Here is a 19,517-nt window from a genome sequence, read left to right as displayed (position 1 = left end):
TCTCTGCCGTCAGGAAGCAGATTGTCCCAATGATTGGATTCATCATCATCTCCGTAGACGCACTCGTTTGAAGCACATCAAACACGAAGCCGACTGACCGACAGCACTTCTGCTTGGAATCCAAATCTGCAGAGCAATAAACGCGAAAAATCTTGATCACCGCACAGTGGAGAATTGCACTAGCAAGGCGGAGACTAGGATGAGCATTTCGAATACGAGACTGATCTCATCCATGTCTATATATGCAGAGGTGAACTAATCAGTGCTGTGGCTCGCCGGTGATATAATGAACGAACATACTGGGCTGCCATCTGTTTGCTAAGCACACGGTGCATTGCAGCAATATCATGGCCTTGGTGAAGAGAACGTTGGAAGACGGCGAAGTGAAGTTTGTAGATTCGCTGGTTGCCGTGAATAGGCTCTGGGTAGTATGCTCGCTCGCACCAGGAAGCATGCCCTGGATAGCCATCAACCATGAAAGGGCCAGTTATATCAGAAATAAGGCTCAATGTTATATTTAACGCAACATTTCGTACTCTTCCGTACTCAAAAGGCCACGGCGTATCAATTTCGCAATCGATAGGTTCAAACGCTCCGTAATTTCCCTGATGCTGCAGCCACCATGGGGCACCAGTGAATGAGAATCCAGCCTAGGAAGCCCAAATACAGGGGACCTATTCCTTTATCATGGCCATTGCAATGACATATACACATTGTGTTTCCATCCTTAGTATACCGAGCTAAGGGTTGGGTTCAATACTTTGCATCGTTCCATCCACTATCGTATGCATTATCATTATAGAGTGCATAATGTAAGTCTACTTGCATGTACTTATGTCAGCTTCTTGGAAGCGCTAAACATGATACAACCAAAAAAATCCAAGAGCCGATAGAGGACGGTGGTCAACTTGGATTTGCAGATTCGTTGACATCGCCCGGTCGGTGGAGACTGTGCAGCGACTCGTCTTCTTCCTCTAAATGTGACCCAGGACGCTGTCGAAGATCAAATGTGTCACCATTGATACTTTTCTGCTCGGCTACTGCATCATCATCGTTTTCAATAACAGCTGCATCACTAGCACTATCCTGGTCCTTATCATCGTCATCTCCATCGTTGTTGGAGAACTCCATAGGGAACATGACAGCACGATCAATGGCAACAGGAAGGCCTCGGTGCCTGCCACGAAGCATCACGAAGCAAACAATGAGCTTTGACAATGTCCGGAAGGAGCCTGAGAACGAATAATTTGCCTGTGAGAGACGATAAGGGCATATGAAGTACGTCAAACTGAAGAGAACATACGTAGGGAAGGCCCAAGCTCAATCCGACAGTTCCGTACGCAGAGACAAGCTCGAAAACTATTGAGGGTAAGTTCAAAGGCCTTGTTTCTGCGACTGAGTGCACACTCACCAATAGTAAAAATATTGAAATAACTCATCGTGGCGGTGTTATCGAGTTCAGGGCGCTACACAGATGTGTGAACAGCCGGAGAGAATAAGGGGATGCGGACATACCTCAATAATGCATACTAAGAACAACGCTAACCCTAGCCACCACATATCGAAAGCCAGCTGCTTTCGCGCATGCATAGTCAAATAACGACTCCAAACAACGACTCGAGGCCCGGTAGGTTCAAATTCCGACTCGGTTTCTGACTCCTCGGATTCACGATAGATACCTAAAGATTGCTCCTCATATACATTCGTCGAACGGACACTGGTAAACAATGAGAATTCGTCCTTGGCCCTATGTTAGAAACTAACCTCATCGCGATGGGGTCTAAATAGATTAAGCAAGAACACACAAAACGACGAGTGAATACGCTTACAGACGCTGACATACATCATCACGACATAGAGCACTCTGTGATTTAGGGGTTGGATTTTGGACTGGTTGACGAGTAAATGTGAAATCTCACTTAACAGCTGGAGCAAGGGCCGACAGTGTTACCGTAGCGAAGCCCGCAGCTCGGACGGCAATTGCTTGTAGCAACCCTATGACGAATCGAGTGCCCAAGGGGATGACTTCAATCGCAGGGGTCCCAATATCCAACACCATGAAGAAGAACCAATCCGTAAAGCTGTCCAGCAGTCAGTATCAGCATGGCAAAGAAGAACGGACGTACTTCAGGCAAATTACTACAGTCAGAAGAAACCAGGTCTGATGAGAAGGAAATAAATAGATAAAACATCGTCTAGGATGATCAAGTAGAAAGTGTAAGGTTTCGTTTGCTCGTGAGTTTTCAGGTACAATTTTCGTTAGCATCCATCTAAATATTGTCAAAACAGAACGAGAAAGCGAGAAGAGAACTTACATCGCAAACCGTAAACTGAGTGCCGACATTGAGTATGTTTATTAGGCGGCTAGACGGAGGAAGACTCACAAGATGGGCTAGTGGGTATAGGCAGTCAGTACATTCCAGGTTAAACAAATAGAGGTAGACCTACAAAAGCAGTATTTCCGGCTAAAATTAAGAAGATCATGGCAAATATCATCAAGTACGCTTCCTGGAACGGGACCATCGACTGGTCCACCAATGACATGCCCGTGTTGGTATAGGCAGATACCACCTGGAAGAGTGAAAACCTTAGAACTCCGTGAGCCAATGATGCTATATTTCTGACGCTCAGTTGGACATACCATACCGGCGATAATGAACGAAGCAATGAGGGAGTGTTGAAATCGGAACTCCACCTGGACATAGATATGTACGGAGAAATCATGACAAACGCTGTCAGCTGGATGAGTATATGATACTATTCCAAAGGGTAAGCGGGACGTCTAACAGAAGCAGAAGGGGACATACCCCGGCAACAATCCAAAGCAAGGCATTCAGCGCACGGTACTCCACGCCGCCGAGCTCTTCGATCTGATTACTAGTCAAGTATGGGAAAGATGAATTGTGTCCCACAACGGCGTCAAAAGAAATGTATGGAACAGTCTTCGCAGATGTTAGAGTCGCTCTCCGTTGAGACGCAATTGTGGTTGAAGCTGGTACGGTCAATGTTCTCGTCAGCCTCCGCTTGAACTTGGGAAAGAATCGACTGATCAAGCTGCCCAGAATTTCGTGCGGCATGGGAAATCCGCCCAAACCACTGTGCCTCGTCGGCGCTCGGCTGGCCCTGTGCATGTGGGTTGTCGTATGGGTGGGAATCGACAAATGAGGCTGTATAGGTGTCCTGTGTGGCCCTGCAAAAAAAAAGTCAGTCTAACTATGGCTGAATGCGTCCATGGATCTCGAACATGATTCGCAGCATACGGCCCATCGGAAAGAAGGATAGTACCGTACATTCCGGATCATTCCAAGAGCTCTAGAGAGCAGAAAAAACAAGAACTTACTGTGATTCTCCGCAGACGCCGTGGCATCAACATCAAGTTCCGAAGTTTGAGTTCTTTCTGTTCTCATTCTCCGATTTGGTTGCTTTGGCAATGAGAACTCCACAGTTTGTGTACGCGGAAATTTCCCCATGGAACCTATAGCCATCGTTTCTGACCTGTGCATGGGAGCTGCAAATATATCAGTCTTTTTGATATTTTGACAAGAGGTAACAGGGAAATATTCCACATGGTGGAATTTCTCGGACCGGGGCGCTGTTACGGCTAGGACGAGCCATGTAAAAAACAACGTGGGCATTATCAGAACAACGGGCGACAGTGTAATCATGCCGTTGTGATCTTGGCACTGACAAGACAAAAACTCACCGTTCTTGAGTGAATTCTGTCTCGAAGGCGTCCCAGGGTCTGATAGTCGTCGTACCAATCTAAGAAGGATATATTAGGAATTCAAAAGCTAAGGGCAGACTCGCTTACCTCTTCATTAAGGGACCCTTTGTGATACGTGGAGATTGCGGAGGCCGTTCAGGCGAGGGCGACGCGAAAGAAAGATGCCGAGGAACGTCCTGGTTAGATTGTACAGTGCTAAATCTTTGCAGCGGTATCGTCCTGCCTTCAGATATCCACCCGTTCGGATCCACACGCTTCGGAGCGTCGTCCATGCGTCTGATCATGTCTGTTCGCAGCTTCTTGCGAATAATGCAGCTTCGTCGCTCTGTCTCGGCCCCCTTGTCTCTTCCAACCTCTGTCACAGTCACCGTTTTGTTCCGCGAGGTGAAAATACGGCGGAACCAGGGTACATACTTTTCCTCGGCGTCAATGGGGGCGATATGAACGGCGCTGGTCTCTGCGATGATGCGTCGAAACTTTTTGGCAAAGTAGCGTCTAAAGGCGTGTGAGTCTAGAAGTGAGAATTGGCGACGGATCTCACCTTCGGATGTAAACCATGACCCAGGACACGAGAACCTGGAGCGTGTCAGCAGTGGATCCATAGATGTGGAGGAAGGAACGGAAACGTACTGGATTGCCTAGACACATCTGAATGAAAAGTATAACCTGCTGCCATGGAGTGAGACTACTGAGATCCACGGTAGACAAACCGCAGACGGTCATCGCACTGACGCAGTTGAACAGAGAATCGATGTAGGATATATGGTACTGTCCATTGCTCGCATAAAATATTCCAGAAAAGATCAGGGGTGTGAAAGCGCTGCACGAACAGGTAAGTGATGGCAAGTACAATGCGAGACAGACCGACTGACAAGAACAGTAGATGAACACGAAAGAAATTGAGATGTCTTTTGATATGTTTCCAGCTCACGCCCGACGCCAAAGATGAACGAATCGAGGGCATGAAAAATGAGAGCCTGAGGTTGCACAGGGGCTTGAGGTTATTGATGTTCGAGCAGGAAAGGGGAATGCAGTCCAATAAGGATAACAAGCAAAGGCTCGAGCGGCCCCAAGAAGAAAAAGGGAACCAGATCGCAGTCGACCCAAATAGTTATTTATCTAACAGCAAACCGGTAAACCCGCTTACGGAAAATTCCCACGATTGATGATCATGACGCGATGCGGTGCAAGGAACTCTCCGGTTACTAAGTAAATGATGCAGAAAAAATGAAACTCTTCTGCTCGGTAGTATGCTACCGTTGCTACGTACATGTGCAGGCAAAACAGAAATAAGTAGGTACCGAAAGATGCACTGAAAGCATCGTAGAATAAACAATATGCCAAAGTATGAGAACAATGCAGAAAGAGAAAACATGGGATAACGGATACAGTACGATGCAAGACGAAATCACAGTCTAAGATAAAAGCCCAAGAAGTTTGGCACTGTCCGTCTTCGAGGCTAAGCGTGTCCGTTGCTCATCATCAAAGGCGGGGCCCTTCATCATTATTGCCATCAGGTTGAAGGCCATCGGTGCATCAATAGCAATGTCCTCCAGGAACTCGAGCACTGCGGCGAATCCGCTTTCAAAATCAGCAATTGTACAGAGATTCTTGGCCGAGGCACGTGAGAATAGCTGCGCCACTAGCTGCGCATCTGTCTCCTTCGACTCCACAGCAAATGAAATCAGTTTGTCAACCAAGAGAGGGTGGCGTTTAGCAGGAAGTTGCGTGAAATAAACTTCTGCTTCATCGAGATTCCGAACGGCGCCAAACTCCTTGATATCCTCCTCTATCTTCTTCTTGGCGTCTTGGTTGTTTATCTCAACAGGTTCAGGTTCAGCGATTACTTCTTCGTCTGAGCTAGCCTCGGACTCTGCGGTCGTCAGCGCGTGTTCTTGACCCTCAACTGGCTTCGACCGAGGCGCAAGAATAAGGCGCTTACGCTGGAACGTTTCTAGTAAATCAAATCAGATCGACAGCTCCACGGAAGAGCTGGAAATTTTTACCTTTGGGTATGGCACTTTCCGCAGAATCAAGCATAGAAAACATGTTCTGTGAAGAAGAATTCGTCCGTTGGACAGACTCTCGCTTGTCCTTCTTTCCGGCGTATATGCTGCTTTGAGGACCAAAAGTAAGAGGTGCGCCTTTGTTACTAATCTGACCAAACTTGGACAGATCGCCGGCCTTGGAAGGAGGTCGTGGGGCAGAGTTACCTCCAGCGACTGCCCAGCCATCGGCGCCAACTTGTGGAAATTCGCCTCGTTCTCCACCCCGTCGGGATCCGCCGCGAGAGATTGACATTTGACGTTGATATGATTCCTTCTCTTGGGCGGCTTTCTCCTTCGCAGCCTTTGAAACGGGATGAGACGGCAATATCCGGAATGAAAGGGAAAAAAAAAAGCACTTACTGCTTCGTGGATCTGAGCGATCGTGGTAGGCGCAGCAACAGCATTGCGGCTGATCCATTTCCGCTCACGCAGCTCGAGGACATCCTAGACAGAGTTAGTTAGGAGAGTAACTCACCGACAGTGTAAAACGTACCTGCAACATGAACTGCATACGCGAGCTAACATTAGTGCTCTTCGTAAGTTCCTTCATGCGCGAGAAGTACACATCCATATGAGCGCGGGCCTTTGTTGTATCCAACAATTGCCCGACAGTAGTCAAAAGTTTGCAGAGGGATTCGATCTCCTCTTCCTCGGGATTTTCGACATTTCCAAGCAACTTCTTGACACACTCGTGCATGATACGCTCCGTCAACATCTGCAGTTTGAACAATTCACCAATGAATTTAATCAAACCGAGACCTTGACGTTTCGCTTTCTGTGCAGCGTAATACTCTTCAGAATACAGCGCGACCTCCTCCTCGCCATCCCCTTTCTTCTGGGCAGCAGCTTTGACAGCTTCATCCTCGATGGCCTTGGAAGCTGCAGCTGCAGCCGCAGCTTCCTTCGCCACCCAGCCTCGCTCGAAATCTTCCTGACACCTGTTGAGAAGGTATTTCCGGAACAGTTGCCCGCCAGCGATGGGTTTGCCCTCAGGATTCTTGATGCTATCATCCTGGACCTTTGCACTGATTTGCTCCATCATTTTCCGACAGAGACGAGCATACATCTCGGACCATGTAGCCTCATCAGTGGCTTTCTCAAAGACAAGCCTGATGACCTGGATGAGAGTTCGGCCGTCTTTCTCCTTTTCGGATTTGTTCGCCCATGCGATGATCTGATCGGAGATGGAGTCGAATTTCTCCATTGTAAGTTTGTTGAGAAGACCCTTGACCTTACGGTCAACGAGATCGGGAGAGTCCGGACCGTTTGAACTAAGCACACGCCTGTCCCAGCGATTGGCAGTTTGCTGCAATGGCGCAACAGGCTCGAGCATCGCTTGAGCCAGAGCTGCTGCAGGTCCATGACCACCCATGCCGTGCCCGTGCTGAGTTCCAGGACCAGTCTGAACTCTATTGCTGTCGTTGCGCTTCTCGCCACGCTTGCTCCGAGTTCGGTTGCTGCCCATGGGGGCACCACCCGGGCCACCTTGGCTTGCCGTTCTTTGCATTTGAGAAGGCCGGCCGCCAAATGGCATAGACGTCGCACCACTAACAGATGTAGCACGCATGTTGTTGGATATATTGAATCGGTCGTCGCTGTTAAGCTTGGACCCGCCGATGGTTGCAAAGTTGCCCATGCCGCCCATGCTGAACGTGCTGCTGGATCCTCCTTTACCAAAGGAGGATGCTGGGTTGAATCCAAGCCCAGTGGAGTTCTGGCGCTGAGGTGGAACAGCACCAGAGCCCTGGCGATGTCGCCCGGATCCACCGCGACTCATGGGATAGGAACTCTGGTCTGACGGCTCAAGACCGATAGCATCGAGGGCAGGAAGTGAGTCTGGCTTCTCCTTACATATCGACATGAATTGCAGAAGGAAGTCTCGGTCGTATCTGATATCAATGTCAGCATATGCTTGTAGACGTTGAACAATGATAGCACACCTGAATTTCCCATCCTTAGCATTTATGTTGAGCTCAACTCTAGGACTCTTGATTCCCTCGGGGTAAGGGACGCGGCCTAAGTCATCGATGTTACGAGCGGTAGCAAGAGCAGAAGGAAGCGGTGCGGGAATGTTGGCCTTGGTGGTAGAGAGATCGAGGGGGCCAGGGCGACGTCGGGGAAGCTCAGACGGGGGAGACGTGGTATTGATTCGGAGATCCCTCTCCTTGGCCTTGTCCTTGCTTGTTGCTGCGGTATCAGCGCTGGAAAGTTCTTCTATGACCTCACCTTCCTCAGGCTTGGCAGCAGCGGCCTCAGCTTCAGCTTTAGCTTTAGCCTTGGTGGCTTCTTCCTCTGCGATACGGGCGCGTTCCTTCTCTTCCTCTTCCAGGCGTAACCGTTCCTTCTCTTTCTCGTCCTGTTCTTGCTGCAACCGCTTCCTCTCAGCCTCTTCCTCCTCCTTCTTTCGCTGTTCCTCCTCTAGCCGGAGACGCTCTTTCTCCTTTTCCCTCTCCTCTTCCTCCTTCTTCAAGCGCTCCTTCTCAATAGCCTCTTCTTCCAGCCTCTTCTTCTCAGCCGCTTCTCGTTCCTGTTTCTCTTTGGCCGCTTTCGCCTCTCGCTCCATTTTCTCCTTCGCTTCCTTCGCTTCCTTCTCCAATCTCTCCTTCTCATCTTTTTCCTTGCGCTCTTGCTCTTCCTTCTCTTTCTTCTCCTTCTCCTCCTTCTCCTCCTTCTCCCTACGCTCGTTCTCCTCGTTCTCCTTCTTTGCCTTGGAATCTGCCTCTGCCTTGGCTTTGGCTTGCTGCTCACTCGCTAAGCGTTTCGACCGCTCCTCTTCGGACTCCATACGTATAACAGACCGCCGATTAGGACTACCGTGCGCCGACGATACGACCGGCGGAAGCGCAGTGCCAGGCAGAGCAGGACTGAGTTTCTGATTCTTAAGCTTTTCCAAGTTAATTTCCATCCCGTCTGCATTTTTAAGCGAAACCCGAGCACTTGGCCGTTGACTGGGCACAAACGTGTTAGCGTTGGTGTTTAATCGACCAGTACCGGGCATCGAGGCGGAGGAGGGAGTAGGAGGCGGCGACGATAAACCACCGATACTCCCAGACGAAGAATGTGACATTGTGGGGGGGAGATGAGGAGAATGTGTGGCCGGTACTGCATGTGCGGGAGTCGGGGTTCCAGGTCCTTGAAGAGGCGGAGGATGATTACGAGGAGAAACAGGGATCCCATTATGGGGAGGGACATGCCCACTGGGAGGGGGCGGGTGATGCTGGGGTTGTTGAGGCGGCATCTGATGTTGCTGGGGAATATACCAGTTATACATGTATGACTGGTCACCCATATACTTGAAAAAAATTATGAAGACCGCGATAAGATGGCAGAGCATTGCACTTACATAGTAATTAGGAGCCCATGTCATTGGGGCTTGCATTGGCGGAGGAAGATTTGCAGGAGGAGGATGGGGTGTCATACGAGGACTACTAAGGCCCCCAGACATCTGAGGAGCCCCTGGCCCGGTTGGCCCGCTCGGTATACGGGGGGCATTGCCATTAGGGACCTGCCGTTGATACGGGGGGGACCTTGGACCAGAACCAGTAGCACTACTATTAGGACCTGCATTGGGTTGCTGAGGTCGCATGCCATTTTGGGGAACGAAGGAAGGATACGGCGGATGAGACGATGAAGGTATCGAGGGCGGTTGTGATGAAGGCGGGAGATTTGAAGGTCTGATATTAGGAGATGAGGTATCTGAGGAGGCTTGGGACGGGGGCGCCGACGATGGATTCTGGAACAACTTAGTAATGTCCTGTTTACGTGGCTTGTGTGGTAGATTAGAGGTATTTGACGAAGATCCTGGCTTCGCAATGGATACAGACGATTTGCCGTTTACCTGGCTGACCGTCGCAGGAACAGTTCCAAACGTTTTGACACCCTCTGATTTTATCGGGGGTGTGGCAGCGGGTGACGACGACATTGGCGCCGAAACATCATCTATAGATCCGAAGGACACTGCGGGTCCTAGCGACACACATTTTAGCTGTGCAAGAGAAGGGGCGGAATAGCATTCACCTTGCTTTGCAGCTCCTACGTTATTCCGAGGAATGCTCACTCCATCTTTTATGTGTATGCCCTGACCAAGAGTACTAGGACGTCTTGAATGCGTTGCATGAACGGGTGTATTCTGAGGAGCTGGAGATTGAGATCGGGACGAAGACGCGGTCTGCGGTGGGCCTCTTGACCAAGCTGACTGAGATGGTAGCTGGGCAGGGATCTTTGGTACTGTTGCAGTTGCGGATTTGCTCATTCTACAGGCACAGAAAGCGATATCAGAAAAGAAGAGAACAAAAACAAAAAAAAAATACCAACGAATTTTGGAATATGAGATGAGTTGGGATGATTTGGAGTGACTGATTTGGGTGTCGAGTAAAGGTCTGTCTCCTGTGGGTCGGTCGTCAAAAATGACCTGCCAGCAGGCGAGAAAGCAGCTGTAAGATGAGTTAAAGAGTCTAAGTGAGACTAAGGAAAGTCTTCGGATGCTAGAGGCAGCGATCCGGGAGTCAAAGTCTGTCCTGTAGGCAAGGACGAGGGACGAAGACAAGGGCGATCTGTCCGTTGGTCACTCAAAAATTAGGCAGACCCCGGTCACCACCTCTTCTCAGGTTAGGGTTTTGCCTGATTCGGGTATTATCGGTCCCGTCGCCGCCAATGGAGTCATTGACTCTGTTACCATTTGGCTACCAGTCGTCGTATTAAATTGCATACAATTTCGTCTACAAGCGAGCTAAAGTTGCCAAAAGACGCATATTTTCTGTTTCTTCGAGGCGCGTCGTGGTAACCAAACGCCGCAGCCTGACTTTCTTCGCTTCATATAACAAAGTTCATTAAACAGAACACGGTGACAGGAAATCCGGGAACCTGAGGTAATTCCATGTGAACTCTGCGACGATGTCAGTTGAAACAAACTGCTTAGCCCCGATCAATACCCCGTAAAAATTGCTATCCACCAAAGAAATATATAAGTAGTACTGTACACAGGCTATTGCCAACAGGACGCATATCACCCACTATCGGAACCGCTCCCACCACTGTAGAGAACCGGATCATCTCCCTTCATATCCAGGTACAAACTCCTTTCAAGCCCTGATTCTGCAGACGCACTATTAGTCCCCAACACTCCATTCCTGGGGGCTGCAACAAAGGAAGAATCAGTCGCGGTATTACCCCCGCGGTGGCGCTTCAACGCAAAATGCGGTGATGTTTCGACAGACAACTTTGTCTGCTCATTTAAGTTGTTGGATGTTAGTCCCAAACTGGTCATAACGATTATCATCGTAGGCACTATAGCCTACGAAAATCAGAATAATGAGCAACACAACAAGGGAATAGAGAAACGATACTAACCGTCAACTGAGCTATAGGGTCGTATATGATATAAAAGGCGTTGGTATTTAAAAAGTATAAAGTGATCTCGATGATCAGTGCTGACGAGTAGATCGCACCCGACTCGACGACGAGTGTGAGCACTCTGAGGTATCTGAAGGAAGACGGAAAAGTAAGCTGTCTTCCGAGATGCCTGTTTGCGACATTTAATTGAAATTGGGAACAATAAAGAGGCTCGCTTACCATATTCTAAAGGCAATTAGCGATGTCGCGACAACGTTGGTCACGAGCGACAGTGAAAAAAGAGACCCGTTCCACCTTTGCAAATTCGGACCAAAGGCGCTGTGCGTCGTCTTTGCCTGCGCAAAGATAACTGTCTGGCCAAAGCCACAGACTGAGGCAAGGTTAGCGAAACAGCATCCGAGCAGTCAATATACTGCTTACCAGCCGAAGCTATGATCAGAAGGATAGGAAGAATGCAAACGATCCAGTCTCTACCCCATACGTGATAGCATCTCCAGACCTTGAACAATCTTGAGCGAATGTCGGGGTTAGTTATTATAGAGAGGTATCACTTACGACAATGCTGTCGCCCAGTATGGAATTTATGGTATGTATGCAAACTTTTGCAACGTTTGCGGGTATCGAAACATCAGAGAAGAATGCTCCGGGTCCTCCTGGTAGATCGCGACGATATATGAAGCCTTCAACCAGACGGTAAAAACCCAAGGACACGTGGACTGTCGAGAAGCAGAACATGGCTACTGCCGTGCACAAGACCACCATGTTGACAGCTCCGGGCTTCTGCCTGTATCTCGCAATCCATAGATACGAGAAGAAAAGAAAGGTATTGATGCCTGGACGACAGAAAAAAATGAGCACTCGCGTTGCCATGAATATGGACAACTCGCCATAAAAGAGGGTTTCCAGCCAGATAGCAGTGAGATAGGCTTTGTCCAAAGGAATGTTTGCGACGCCCATTGTGGACAGGGTGGAAGTGGGGCAATAGAGTGCATCCACAGCGCTAAAGTTTATATTACCTAGCGACCTGGCACGAGATGGACACCGAACGGGGAAAGAGTAGGAAAATAGAGATACGATAATGGGGAAATCAGGTTCTTTGATGCTGGTTAAAACGTAGGTCAAAGGCTGCCCTTTATCACGACAACTCTAGAAACTGAACATAGTTTGCCATCGCCATGGTTGTGGTTGTGGAAGAAAGTATATTCCAGGATTATTCATTGCAAGATATCGATATTCAAATTTGAAAAACGTCAAGCCGACCAATGAACTTGGCCGTCCGTAATGACAAGGATCAGAAAATGATCATCAGGGGTAGGACCAGGTACGCGCAAGCACTACTTACTCTTAGCCCCTACCAAGTGAGTAAAAAAAAAAGTCTTGTACGACCGTTGACAAAATTTCTGAGCCCGAGCTTTCTGACAGTGGCACACCCAGTCAATCACAACGTATCTACCTCGATTCACTGTGGGTCCCAGGCGCAAGTTCGGCGTGAAGGAGGTTAAACCGCTTTCATGGGAATGCAGTGCCTTCAGATATCTAGGGGAAATGCCTCGGAGACGTGATGGAGAAGGGATCTTCAAGTTTCACGTTCACCGCACCTCCATCGTCCATCAAACCGAAGCTGCTGTCCGGATGTTCAACGGACACATTTCTCAACGCATTGGACAGAGTATCCGTATGCCTTTTATATAATCTCCATTCACCACTGAGTAAAACATCGTTTATCAAGTAGTATTTGGTCACAAATCCCTCTGAACTTTTCAGCCCTGCATAGACGGATCATGAACACTCTTGATGAAGGTTGTGCAAGTGTGCACCACGGTTGCGGAGTATCACAGGAACCTCTGATTCGTTGGGTTAACCGGTGTTCGCGATGCCCAAGGTAACTGTTCGGCATCTACAAGTTGTGGGTACACTTTTTTTTCATCGGGATCATTTCCAGCGCGTTGGTAGGAACGCAGCTCCGATCCGTGAATCGGGTGAGAGTCCTCAAGAGACGTTTCCATTGGGAGTAGCAACATCCGGCGTGACTTTTCCAGGATCATCCTTTGCACTTGCCCACATTTTTGCATCAAGTTTATTGGGCAAGCAGTCTGGCGAGACCCCAGGTTTGGCCATACCAACGGATCTTCGTCTATACAGGTCACATACAATTGCTTCATCGACGTCCATTATGCTCACACCCGGAATTGTAGGAATGAATGGAACACTACTGTTTTTGCTCGGCCGCATTTCCTTAAGCGTCGGCCTGCGGATGATGCAAATAAACTTGTCAGTGTGAGAATGAAACGAAACGTCGAAAGCGGTCCAACACATCAAAGAACTGTGGACTTCCGGATCTATTTAAACTTGAACACGTAGCTCAAGAAGCGGCTTTTAAGTTGAGAAAGGAGTCCAATCCGTTTCATGATTCGCCCACTACTGATACGTTTCAGAAATCCCTCGGATTCAACTTGTCATAGGCGTGAGGGGTGCAGGATAAATCTTCTTATCCACATACTCTGTGTCTAATCAGCGGGCCGGTAATCGATCGTGTTGAAGTCCGCAAGTCAAACACGCGTTTAGTGGCTGGGCCAACAAATCGCAACAATGACACGATTCATCCTTTTCACTTTCTCTCTATGACTTCCATGAACCTAAATCACTCAGAAATCGAGCTATGCAATCTTTTCGGCCAGATGAATCTGGAGAAGGTGAGAGCTAGGGCCTTGATTTCTACCGGATGACGATCTGATGCCCCATCTTTGAAGCAGGAAAGCTACGCCGCCCAACCAGAAGCAATTCTCGTTGATGATATCAGCTGCGATGTATGTTTGATATCCTGTAGCGTTGAGTCTGCGAGCCTATTCCTCAATAGTCCGATGCGTCATCCGATACCGGTTTCAAGGCCCTGGCAGAGTTCAAACACAACGGGTGCGCCTACCTCCAAGCGCTCCAGATGCAGCTCGACAACTACCCCACTACGGGCGGCGAGTATCTGGAAGCCATCTTCACACATCGCGAGATTCTCTGTGCATACCCTGTAGCACACCAGTTATGTGCACAGGGTTTCAGCGACATTGCATACGCTTTGGAGCAACGGGCATGGAGGGCTGATCGTGAAGCAGACACGGAGGCTATTGTGGCTTTTCGCCATGAGGCGTGGATGATTGCGTCGACACTGTGAGTACCACCTGGTTCCGCTACCCTCATGGCAGAGAAACTCATTCTCCGTAATAGTATATACCAGCCTGCAAGTTCTCCTCCTGATTCTTTCAAGGAGTTCACGTATGTGAATAGTACTCGTTCCAAGCCATTTATCAAGTGTATGATGCCTCTATTTTAGAGTCATTTGTTCGCAGGACACTGCTTGATCAAGTAGTATAGTGTCATCATACTGATCTACTAGTGTGCCGTATTTCATTTATTGATGGTGTTCCCTATATTCGGATTGCTAATATTGAACATTTTGAAACGACTGTGCTATTTACTTGTGAAGCATACTTGCATCTTTCTCAGAAAGGCAATGAACTGACTTGTGCTACCGCAGTCTTCTTCAGACAGGAGCTACAAATACTCTACCGGCGCTTATTTGCTTATCCCAGGTTATTTTTGAACACTCATATGGCCGAATTCCGTATGCATCCCATTCATAGTGAGTATACACATTCTATGATCTTCTGAAATAACGCGTCTGACACGCTTTTTGCAAGGGCGACACAACGTGTCAAACGATAGCAACTATGAACGTGTCATTGAAAAAGCATCACGAAAACGTTGAGAAATCAGCTCGTCATGCGAATGAAATGTGTTTTATTGACTCGATATTCAGACACACAAGAAGATCAAGACAAGGAAGATGAAGAAGCTCGACGGAAGGCTACGAAGGACTTAGTCCAGTCGTGGATGGATCGTCTCCAACTCATTAGTTTAATCGTGCGTACCGTTCTCCCGCACGAGATACCTATCAATGTCCTTCAGACGACCTTTTTTGCCTCCGTCGAGGCTGGTTTGCTTCAAGTATCAACGCCGAGCCAGGGGGACGCCACCTCAGCATGGGAGCGAGCATGTAATGCAGGTCTCCTTGGGGCCCTAGTCGTCCATGTCACTGCATGTACGTCTAAATCGAATCAAAATCGCATAGCCGCTCATCTCTGTATCTCTGTAGCCTTTATATCCTTCTTCGCAGCGTTCTTCTTGATTCGCTTCAAGATCATAGAAGCTAACAAGGAAGAGCTTCGAGCAGGAGGCACCGCTCAGCCTGACGAAATATGGTGTGCGAATCCGCGCCTTGTCCAGGCCGGCCCATTCCACGAACAGCTGCCCCTCGACTTGCTAAACAAATGCCATTTATTGACCATCCTGCTCTCGGTGTTTGGGTTCGCGCTGGCATTGATGGGTATCCTGTGCCTCTCCTGGGCAACACAGCCTGTGAGCGTCAGCATCTTCACCAGTGCCTGCCTTTGCATATGCCTAGGAGCCACAGCCTTTATCTTTGGAATAAACAAAGATGAAAGTCTGATATTTCGTACATAACCTGTTCTTATCGTATGTTCTGAACATTCAAGTCGGCGCCAGACGCGTCAGAAAGTAACATCGACAAACAAACAAGCTACAACTTTTTTTTGAATTATTCCTCCGGCAGTTCGATACCATGAATGGGGGTCAACGCAGGGATCCTGCCTTGGTGCCCATCTATGCCGCAGGAAAGGAGCCCTTGCCTGCTGGCGTCTCAGAAGAGGAACGGCCCCAGTATGAGCAAATGATGAGATACCAGACCTACATGTCGATGGCCATGGAGTCCTGCGCAACCAAGGCTGCTTTCGCTGGTATTGGTGGTGCGTTCCCATTCTTCAAAACCAAACAGACGATTCATGCAGTTCCTAGGTCTTGGTATCGGTGCCTTCTTCTCTCTCATGTCTTCTTCGTTTGCCTACGAGGACCCGTTTCTGCGTCAGCAAACACAAGCTGGAATGAATACAACTCAAAAGGCCAGCGCGATATTCAAGGACATGGGCAGGGGCATGTGGACAACTGGGAAGGGTTTCGGAAAGGTTGGGATGCTGTTCGCAGGCGTTGAGTGTGTCATAGAATCCGTGCGTTGCTGCTGCTGCCTACTTGTGTACACCGCTGTGATGATCTTTCTAGTACCGCGCCAAAAACGATATCTACAATTCAATATCTACTGGAATGTTTGTTGGCGGCTTTCTTGCACGAAATTCAGGGCCCAAGGCTGCTTTCGGTGGTGGTGTGGCATTCGCCGCGTTTTCTGCTGCGATAGATGTTTTCTTCTTGAGGCGAGAAACACCAGAGTCAGCTTGGTTACTCTCCTTTTATCGGACACTACTGATCCTTTTTTTTTTAGTGAGGATTGAGGTCCCCTTTGATAGATTAATTTATTTCATTGCGCACTATCTACTCAATAATTGTATCAAATACCACTATCGCTATTGAGAATAATGAAGCATAGTATTAGACGCTGTAGTACTAGTGTTACACTAAACGCTTTTGAGTTCTCTAAGAGCTATTCATACAATTGTCCAGTCATCCGCCTAGAAATACTATCATATGCGGGAGGTGCCTCCCCCATTATACTCTGCTGTCCTGAAACCAGCCGCTCATATAAAGTACTTTCATCCATCGCCTCCTCCACCTGGTGCAGCGACCGCATCGAGCTCGGGTCTAATGGACTAGCCTCGACCGGCGATGCACTAGAGTCGTCGGAAGAACGACCAGAGCCAATTCTTTCCAGCCCATTGAACGGCCCTACAAAATCAGGCAGAGGATGATGCTCACGCTCACGTTCTTTCTCCTTCCCCCGCACCCGTTCCAGAGACTGGAGCTGACACGGACACTGGACGGCGATAGAAGTCGGATCCTCGAAAGACTTCGAGTAATGTGGTAGAGATGACCATTCCGGATTGCAGCGACACTGTTAAGGAAGCAAAGGGTTACACCAGATACATAGCATCCCAAGGAGACGCTCACAGATAATATCATGATTGGAGTCTGCACCACGATATCGAAGAGTTTCCTCCTCCCCGTCTTGGGATCAACTGCATTTGGGTCGCCGGTTTCTACTCGAATAACACATTTCAGCGTGTGAGTGACACAGATATTGCTCTTTTTGTTTTTGTTTGTAAAGTGAAGCATGCGGCAAGAACTAGGAAGTGGTAGATCGCGCTGAAGTGTCCATGGTCCCGGTCCCATCCAGCTTGATGCGAGCTCCGAAATGTCGTCTTCAGAGTTAACTACAGCGTGCAGAGGCGAATTCCTAAGAGCGTCTATATCATCCGACTCCAAAGGTAGGATCGGACCTGGGTGCTTCCCTTCGTGCTTTATACTAAGAAGCTGGACATGGGTGATCGGTTCTGTTCGTGCAACACGTTTGAAGTGAACAAGGTACTCCACTTTCTCTGTGCAACGTGACGAATAAATACAAGACGATGGCGAGAGAATCGATAGACCTAACCTTCGATAAACACTGACAAACGGTGTATTTTTACCTTCGTGAGAGGCATCATAGTAAAAGAAATAGGGATCGTGCCACCAATGTAGAAACTTCTGCCGGATATCGTGATAAGGTACTGCAACTGCTGGTCCCAATGGCGCTCCACGATGATATTCTCGGTATCTTCTGTGTCCTCCTCGGTCGGACAGGACACAACGACGATCTCGCGCTGAGCAGACAGCTTGGTCTTAAATGTCCCAGGGCGGTGGACATTTGCGGAGATGGTCCACGACACAGAACCAAAACTGCATTGCAGAGTGGGAGGTGCATTCCCGGGTATCGTGAATGATACTGGGTAAGTATATGTACCTGTGCGCGTTGACTAGGTATTGAGAATATACTCAGTAATATGGACCAAGAAAAATTACCTGCTTTGAATTCTCGCCATCGCTCGGTGTCAATCTTATCATCCATGTCTGGATTTAAGATATCCCCAAGTAGGCCGAGCGTCAGCCGTTCCGTTGACCAGCCCTTCTGTCTTGAATGCGATCGTTCAACGTTGTTATCGTTAGCCGTCAACAACGGTTTTGCTTTCTCGCGTGTCCGTCCTCTGTACGAAGTCTCGTCTAGAGGGAAATCTCGTTCCGTCGAGCGACTCCCAACTCCAAAGCCCTTTCTGGGTGAAGTTGATCGAACGACATCCATTATGGCATTGGATACTGAGGCAAGACTGAAACGAGATACCTTCCTCCGACCACGGGATTCACTTGGACTGCGCGTGTCTAATAAGCTGGGAACTCGCAGTGGTGATAACTGAGGAGAATTCTGTGTGGTGCTAGGGCCGGACTCGAAGGGTTCGTCAATGCTCACACGTCTAGAACGCGATCCATCTCGTGAGATGGGTTGCCAAGAACGCAGACTAGACGACGAAGAGTGAATGGTGGGTGGATTAGGGGGTAGTGCACGCGAAGGACCTTAGGACAAGGATAACAACTCTTCAGTATTGATAGAAAGCGCAGTATGTACCCACTCACTTCCTCTGCCACGACTCAAGTCAGGCCTCAGTGTGTTTCGCAAACCTATCAAGGTATTGGCAGGGTTTTCATCCACGGTCTCAAGATGTCCTGCAGAGTGAGCAGGACTTAATGTCGGACGTTCCACGGAAGGCGATGAATGTGAAGGTGTAGTTAATGAGCCGGACGACGACGACGGTGCATAAAGTGAATATGGAGGAATATCTGCATCGTATGATTGTGGATTTCGTCGGTATGAACTATCGACACTAACACGACGCTGGGCTCTTAGGTACCGATTCGCATTTGCGGTGACTGCCATATAAAGAGCATCCTCGGAATGGCTGGCAGGGTCGAGATAATCGTCATCATATTCGTCAAAGGCTTGATCTTTGTAGCCTGTCAAGCCGGGGCCAACAGACATGGTCCGACGGGGAGGCGGGCCGGCGTTGAATAACACAGTAGACACGGAGAAAACCTTGTTGTCCTCCGTGACATCTACTCTCCGGGAACCAAAGCCTAATAACGAAGAATTCAACGCTGAACCGGTGCTTATCTCGAATCTCGTACCTTCTGGCCATGCTGTAGAAGAGGTGGCCTGGAGTTTGAGGTCAATGCTGGTTATTTTGGTCGGTCTTGCCAGCTCAAGAATGAGCAAACCACGCAAAACGGAAGGTCGTGAATCACTATTGGGATTTCTTCCAGATGCATCATCGGTCCTCAGAAAGACAGCAGACTCTGTAAGACGGATGCTGAGATTATTCTTTTTGATTCCATGCATAGACTTTCAAAGGTAGGCCCGCCGAAGGGCAACGGGAATAGAAGAGCTGCAAATCAAGGCGGATGGTGGTTCAAAATAATGCAACCTGGTGGGTGATAGGAGATGAAGCATTTTATGTTTTTTCCACGTGCGCCGGAAATAATTCCTAGCCGCCACAAGATCCGGCTGG

The 19,517-nt window shown here is 48.7% G+C and overlaps 7 protein-coding genes across 7 annotated transcripts; 3 read left to right on the top strand and 4 right to left on the bottom strand.

Moving 5' to 3' along the window:
• Positions 1–776: 776 nt before the first annotated feature.
• Positions 777–4,827, bottom strand: BT62DRAFT_928462 (uncharacterized protein). The gene is made up of 19 exons (XM_043185511.1): positions 4,597–4,827; positions 4,355–4,544; positions 4,266–4,300; positions 3,812–4,219; positions 3,704–3,762; positions 3,341–3,508; positions 2,808–3,190; positions 2,642–2,757; positions 2,449–2,587; positions 2,385–2,392; positions 2,316–2,330; positions 2,127–2,270; positions 1,920–2,081; positions 1,830–1,864; positions 1,765–1,780; positions 1,516–1,717; positions 1,412–1,466; positions 1,304–1,359; positions 777–1,251 (listed from the first exon to the last, which is right to left on the bottom strand). The coding sequence occupies exons 1-19, from the start codon at positions 4,686–4,688 to the stop codon at positions 904–906; spliced, it is 2,631 nt and encodes an 876-aa protein (XP_043043229.1). The 5' UTR covers positions 4,689–4,827; the 3' UTR covers positions 777–903.
• Positions 4,828–4,939: 112 nt separating this feature from the next.
• Positions 4,940–10,330, bottom strand: BT62DRAFT_1073154 (uncharacterized protein). The gene is made up of 8 exons (XM_043178918.1): positions 10,087–10,330; positions 9,790–10,025; positions 9,116–9,738; positions 7,713–9,064; positions 6,266–7,661; positions 6,133–6,216; positions 5,731–6,073; positions 4,940–5,678 (listed from the first exon to the last, which is right to left on the bottom strand). Exons 2-8 carry the CDS (start codon positions 10,022–10,024, stop codon positions 5,140–5,142), a joined length of 4,572 nt encoding a protein of 1,523 aa, XP_043043228.1. The 5' UTR covers position 10,025; positions 10,087–10,330; the 3' UTR covers positions 4,940–5,139.
• Positions 10,331–10,777: 447 nt separating this feature from the next.
• On the bottom strand, positions 10,778–12,081 carry BT62DRAFT_885607 (uncharacterized protein; the record flags this gene model as incomplete). The annotated part of the gene is made up of 5 exons (XM_043182837.1): positions 10,778–11,065; positions 11,122–11,293; positions 11,344–11,494; positions 11,545–11,623; positions 11,680–12,081. The coding sequence occupies 5 exons, from the start codon at positions 12,079–12,081 to the stop codon at positions 10,778–10,780; spliced, it is 1,092 nt and encodes a 363-aa protein (XP_043043227.1).
• Positions 12,082–13,497: 1,416 nt separating this feature from the next.
• Positions 13,498–14,574, top strand: BT62DRAFT_603481 (uncharacterized protein). The gene is made up of 5 exons (XM_043181563.1): positions 13,498–13,817; positions 13,878–13,931; positions 13,982–14,286; positions 14,344–14,356; positions 14,466–14,574. The coding sequence occupies exons 1-5, from the start codon at positions 13,746–13,748 to the stop codon at positions 14,475–14,477; spliced, it is 456 nt and encodes a 151-aa protein (XP_043043226.1). The 5' UTR covers positions 13,498–13,745; the 3' UTR covers positions 14,478–14,574.
• Positions 14,575–14,623: 49 nt separating this feature from the next.
• Positions 14,624–15,991, top strand: BT62DRAFT_603606 (uncharacterized protein). Its single transcript, XM_043181564.1, has 4 exons — positions 14,624–14,758; positions 14,817–15,217; positions 15,272–15,941; position 15,991. The coding sequence occupies exons 2-3, from the start codon at positions 14,899–14,901 to the stop codon at positions 15,637–15,639; spliced, it is 687 nt and encodes a 228-aa protein (XP_043043225.1). The 5' UTR covers positions 14,624–14,758; positions 14,817–14,898; the 3' UTR covers positions 15,640–15,941; position 15,991.
• BT62DRAFT_886520 (Tim17-domain-containing protein) lies at positions 15,758–16,557 on the top strand (the record flags this gene model as incomplete). The annotated part of the gene is made up of 3 exons (XM_043182884.1): positions 15,758–15,941; positions 15,991–16,199; positions 16,252–16,557. The coding sequence occupies 3 exons, from the start codon at positions 15,758–15,760 to the stop codon at positions 16,555–16,557; spliced, it is 699 nt and encodes a 232-aa protein (XP_043043224.1).
• Positions 16,558–16,627: 70 nt separating this feature from the next.
• BT62DRAFT_1002041 (uncharacterized protein) lies at positions 16,628–19,348 on the bottom strand (the record flags this gene model as incomplete). The annotated part of the gene is made up of 6 exons (XM_043176806.1): positions 16,628–17,035; positions 17,092–17,519; positions 17,576–17,923; positions 17,983–18,528; positions 18,589–19,086; positions 19,138–19,348. The coding sequence occupies 6 exons, from the start codon at positions 19,346–19,348 to the stop codon at positions 16,628–16,630; spliced, it is 2,439 nt and encodes an 812-aa protein (XP_043043223.1).
• Positions 19,349–19,517: the final 169 nt, after the last annotated feature.

Source organism: Guyanagaster necrorhizus (genome assembly GCF_019112545.1).
Source record: "Guyanagaster necrorhizus MCA 3950 unplaced genomic scaffold BT62scaffold_5, whole genome shotgun sequence".
Classification (NCBI taxonomy): Eukaryota; Fungi; Basidiomycota; class Agaricomycetes; order Agaricales; family Physalacriaceae; genus Guyanagaster; species Guyanagaster necrorhizus.
This window is presented reverse-complemented; position numbering and strand designations above follow the sequence as displayed.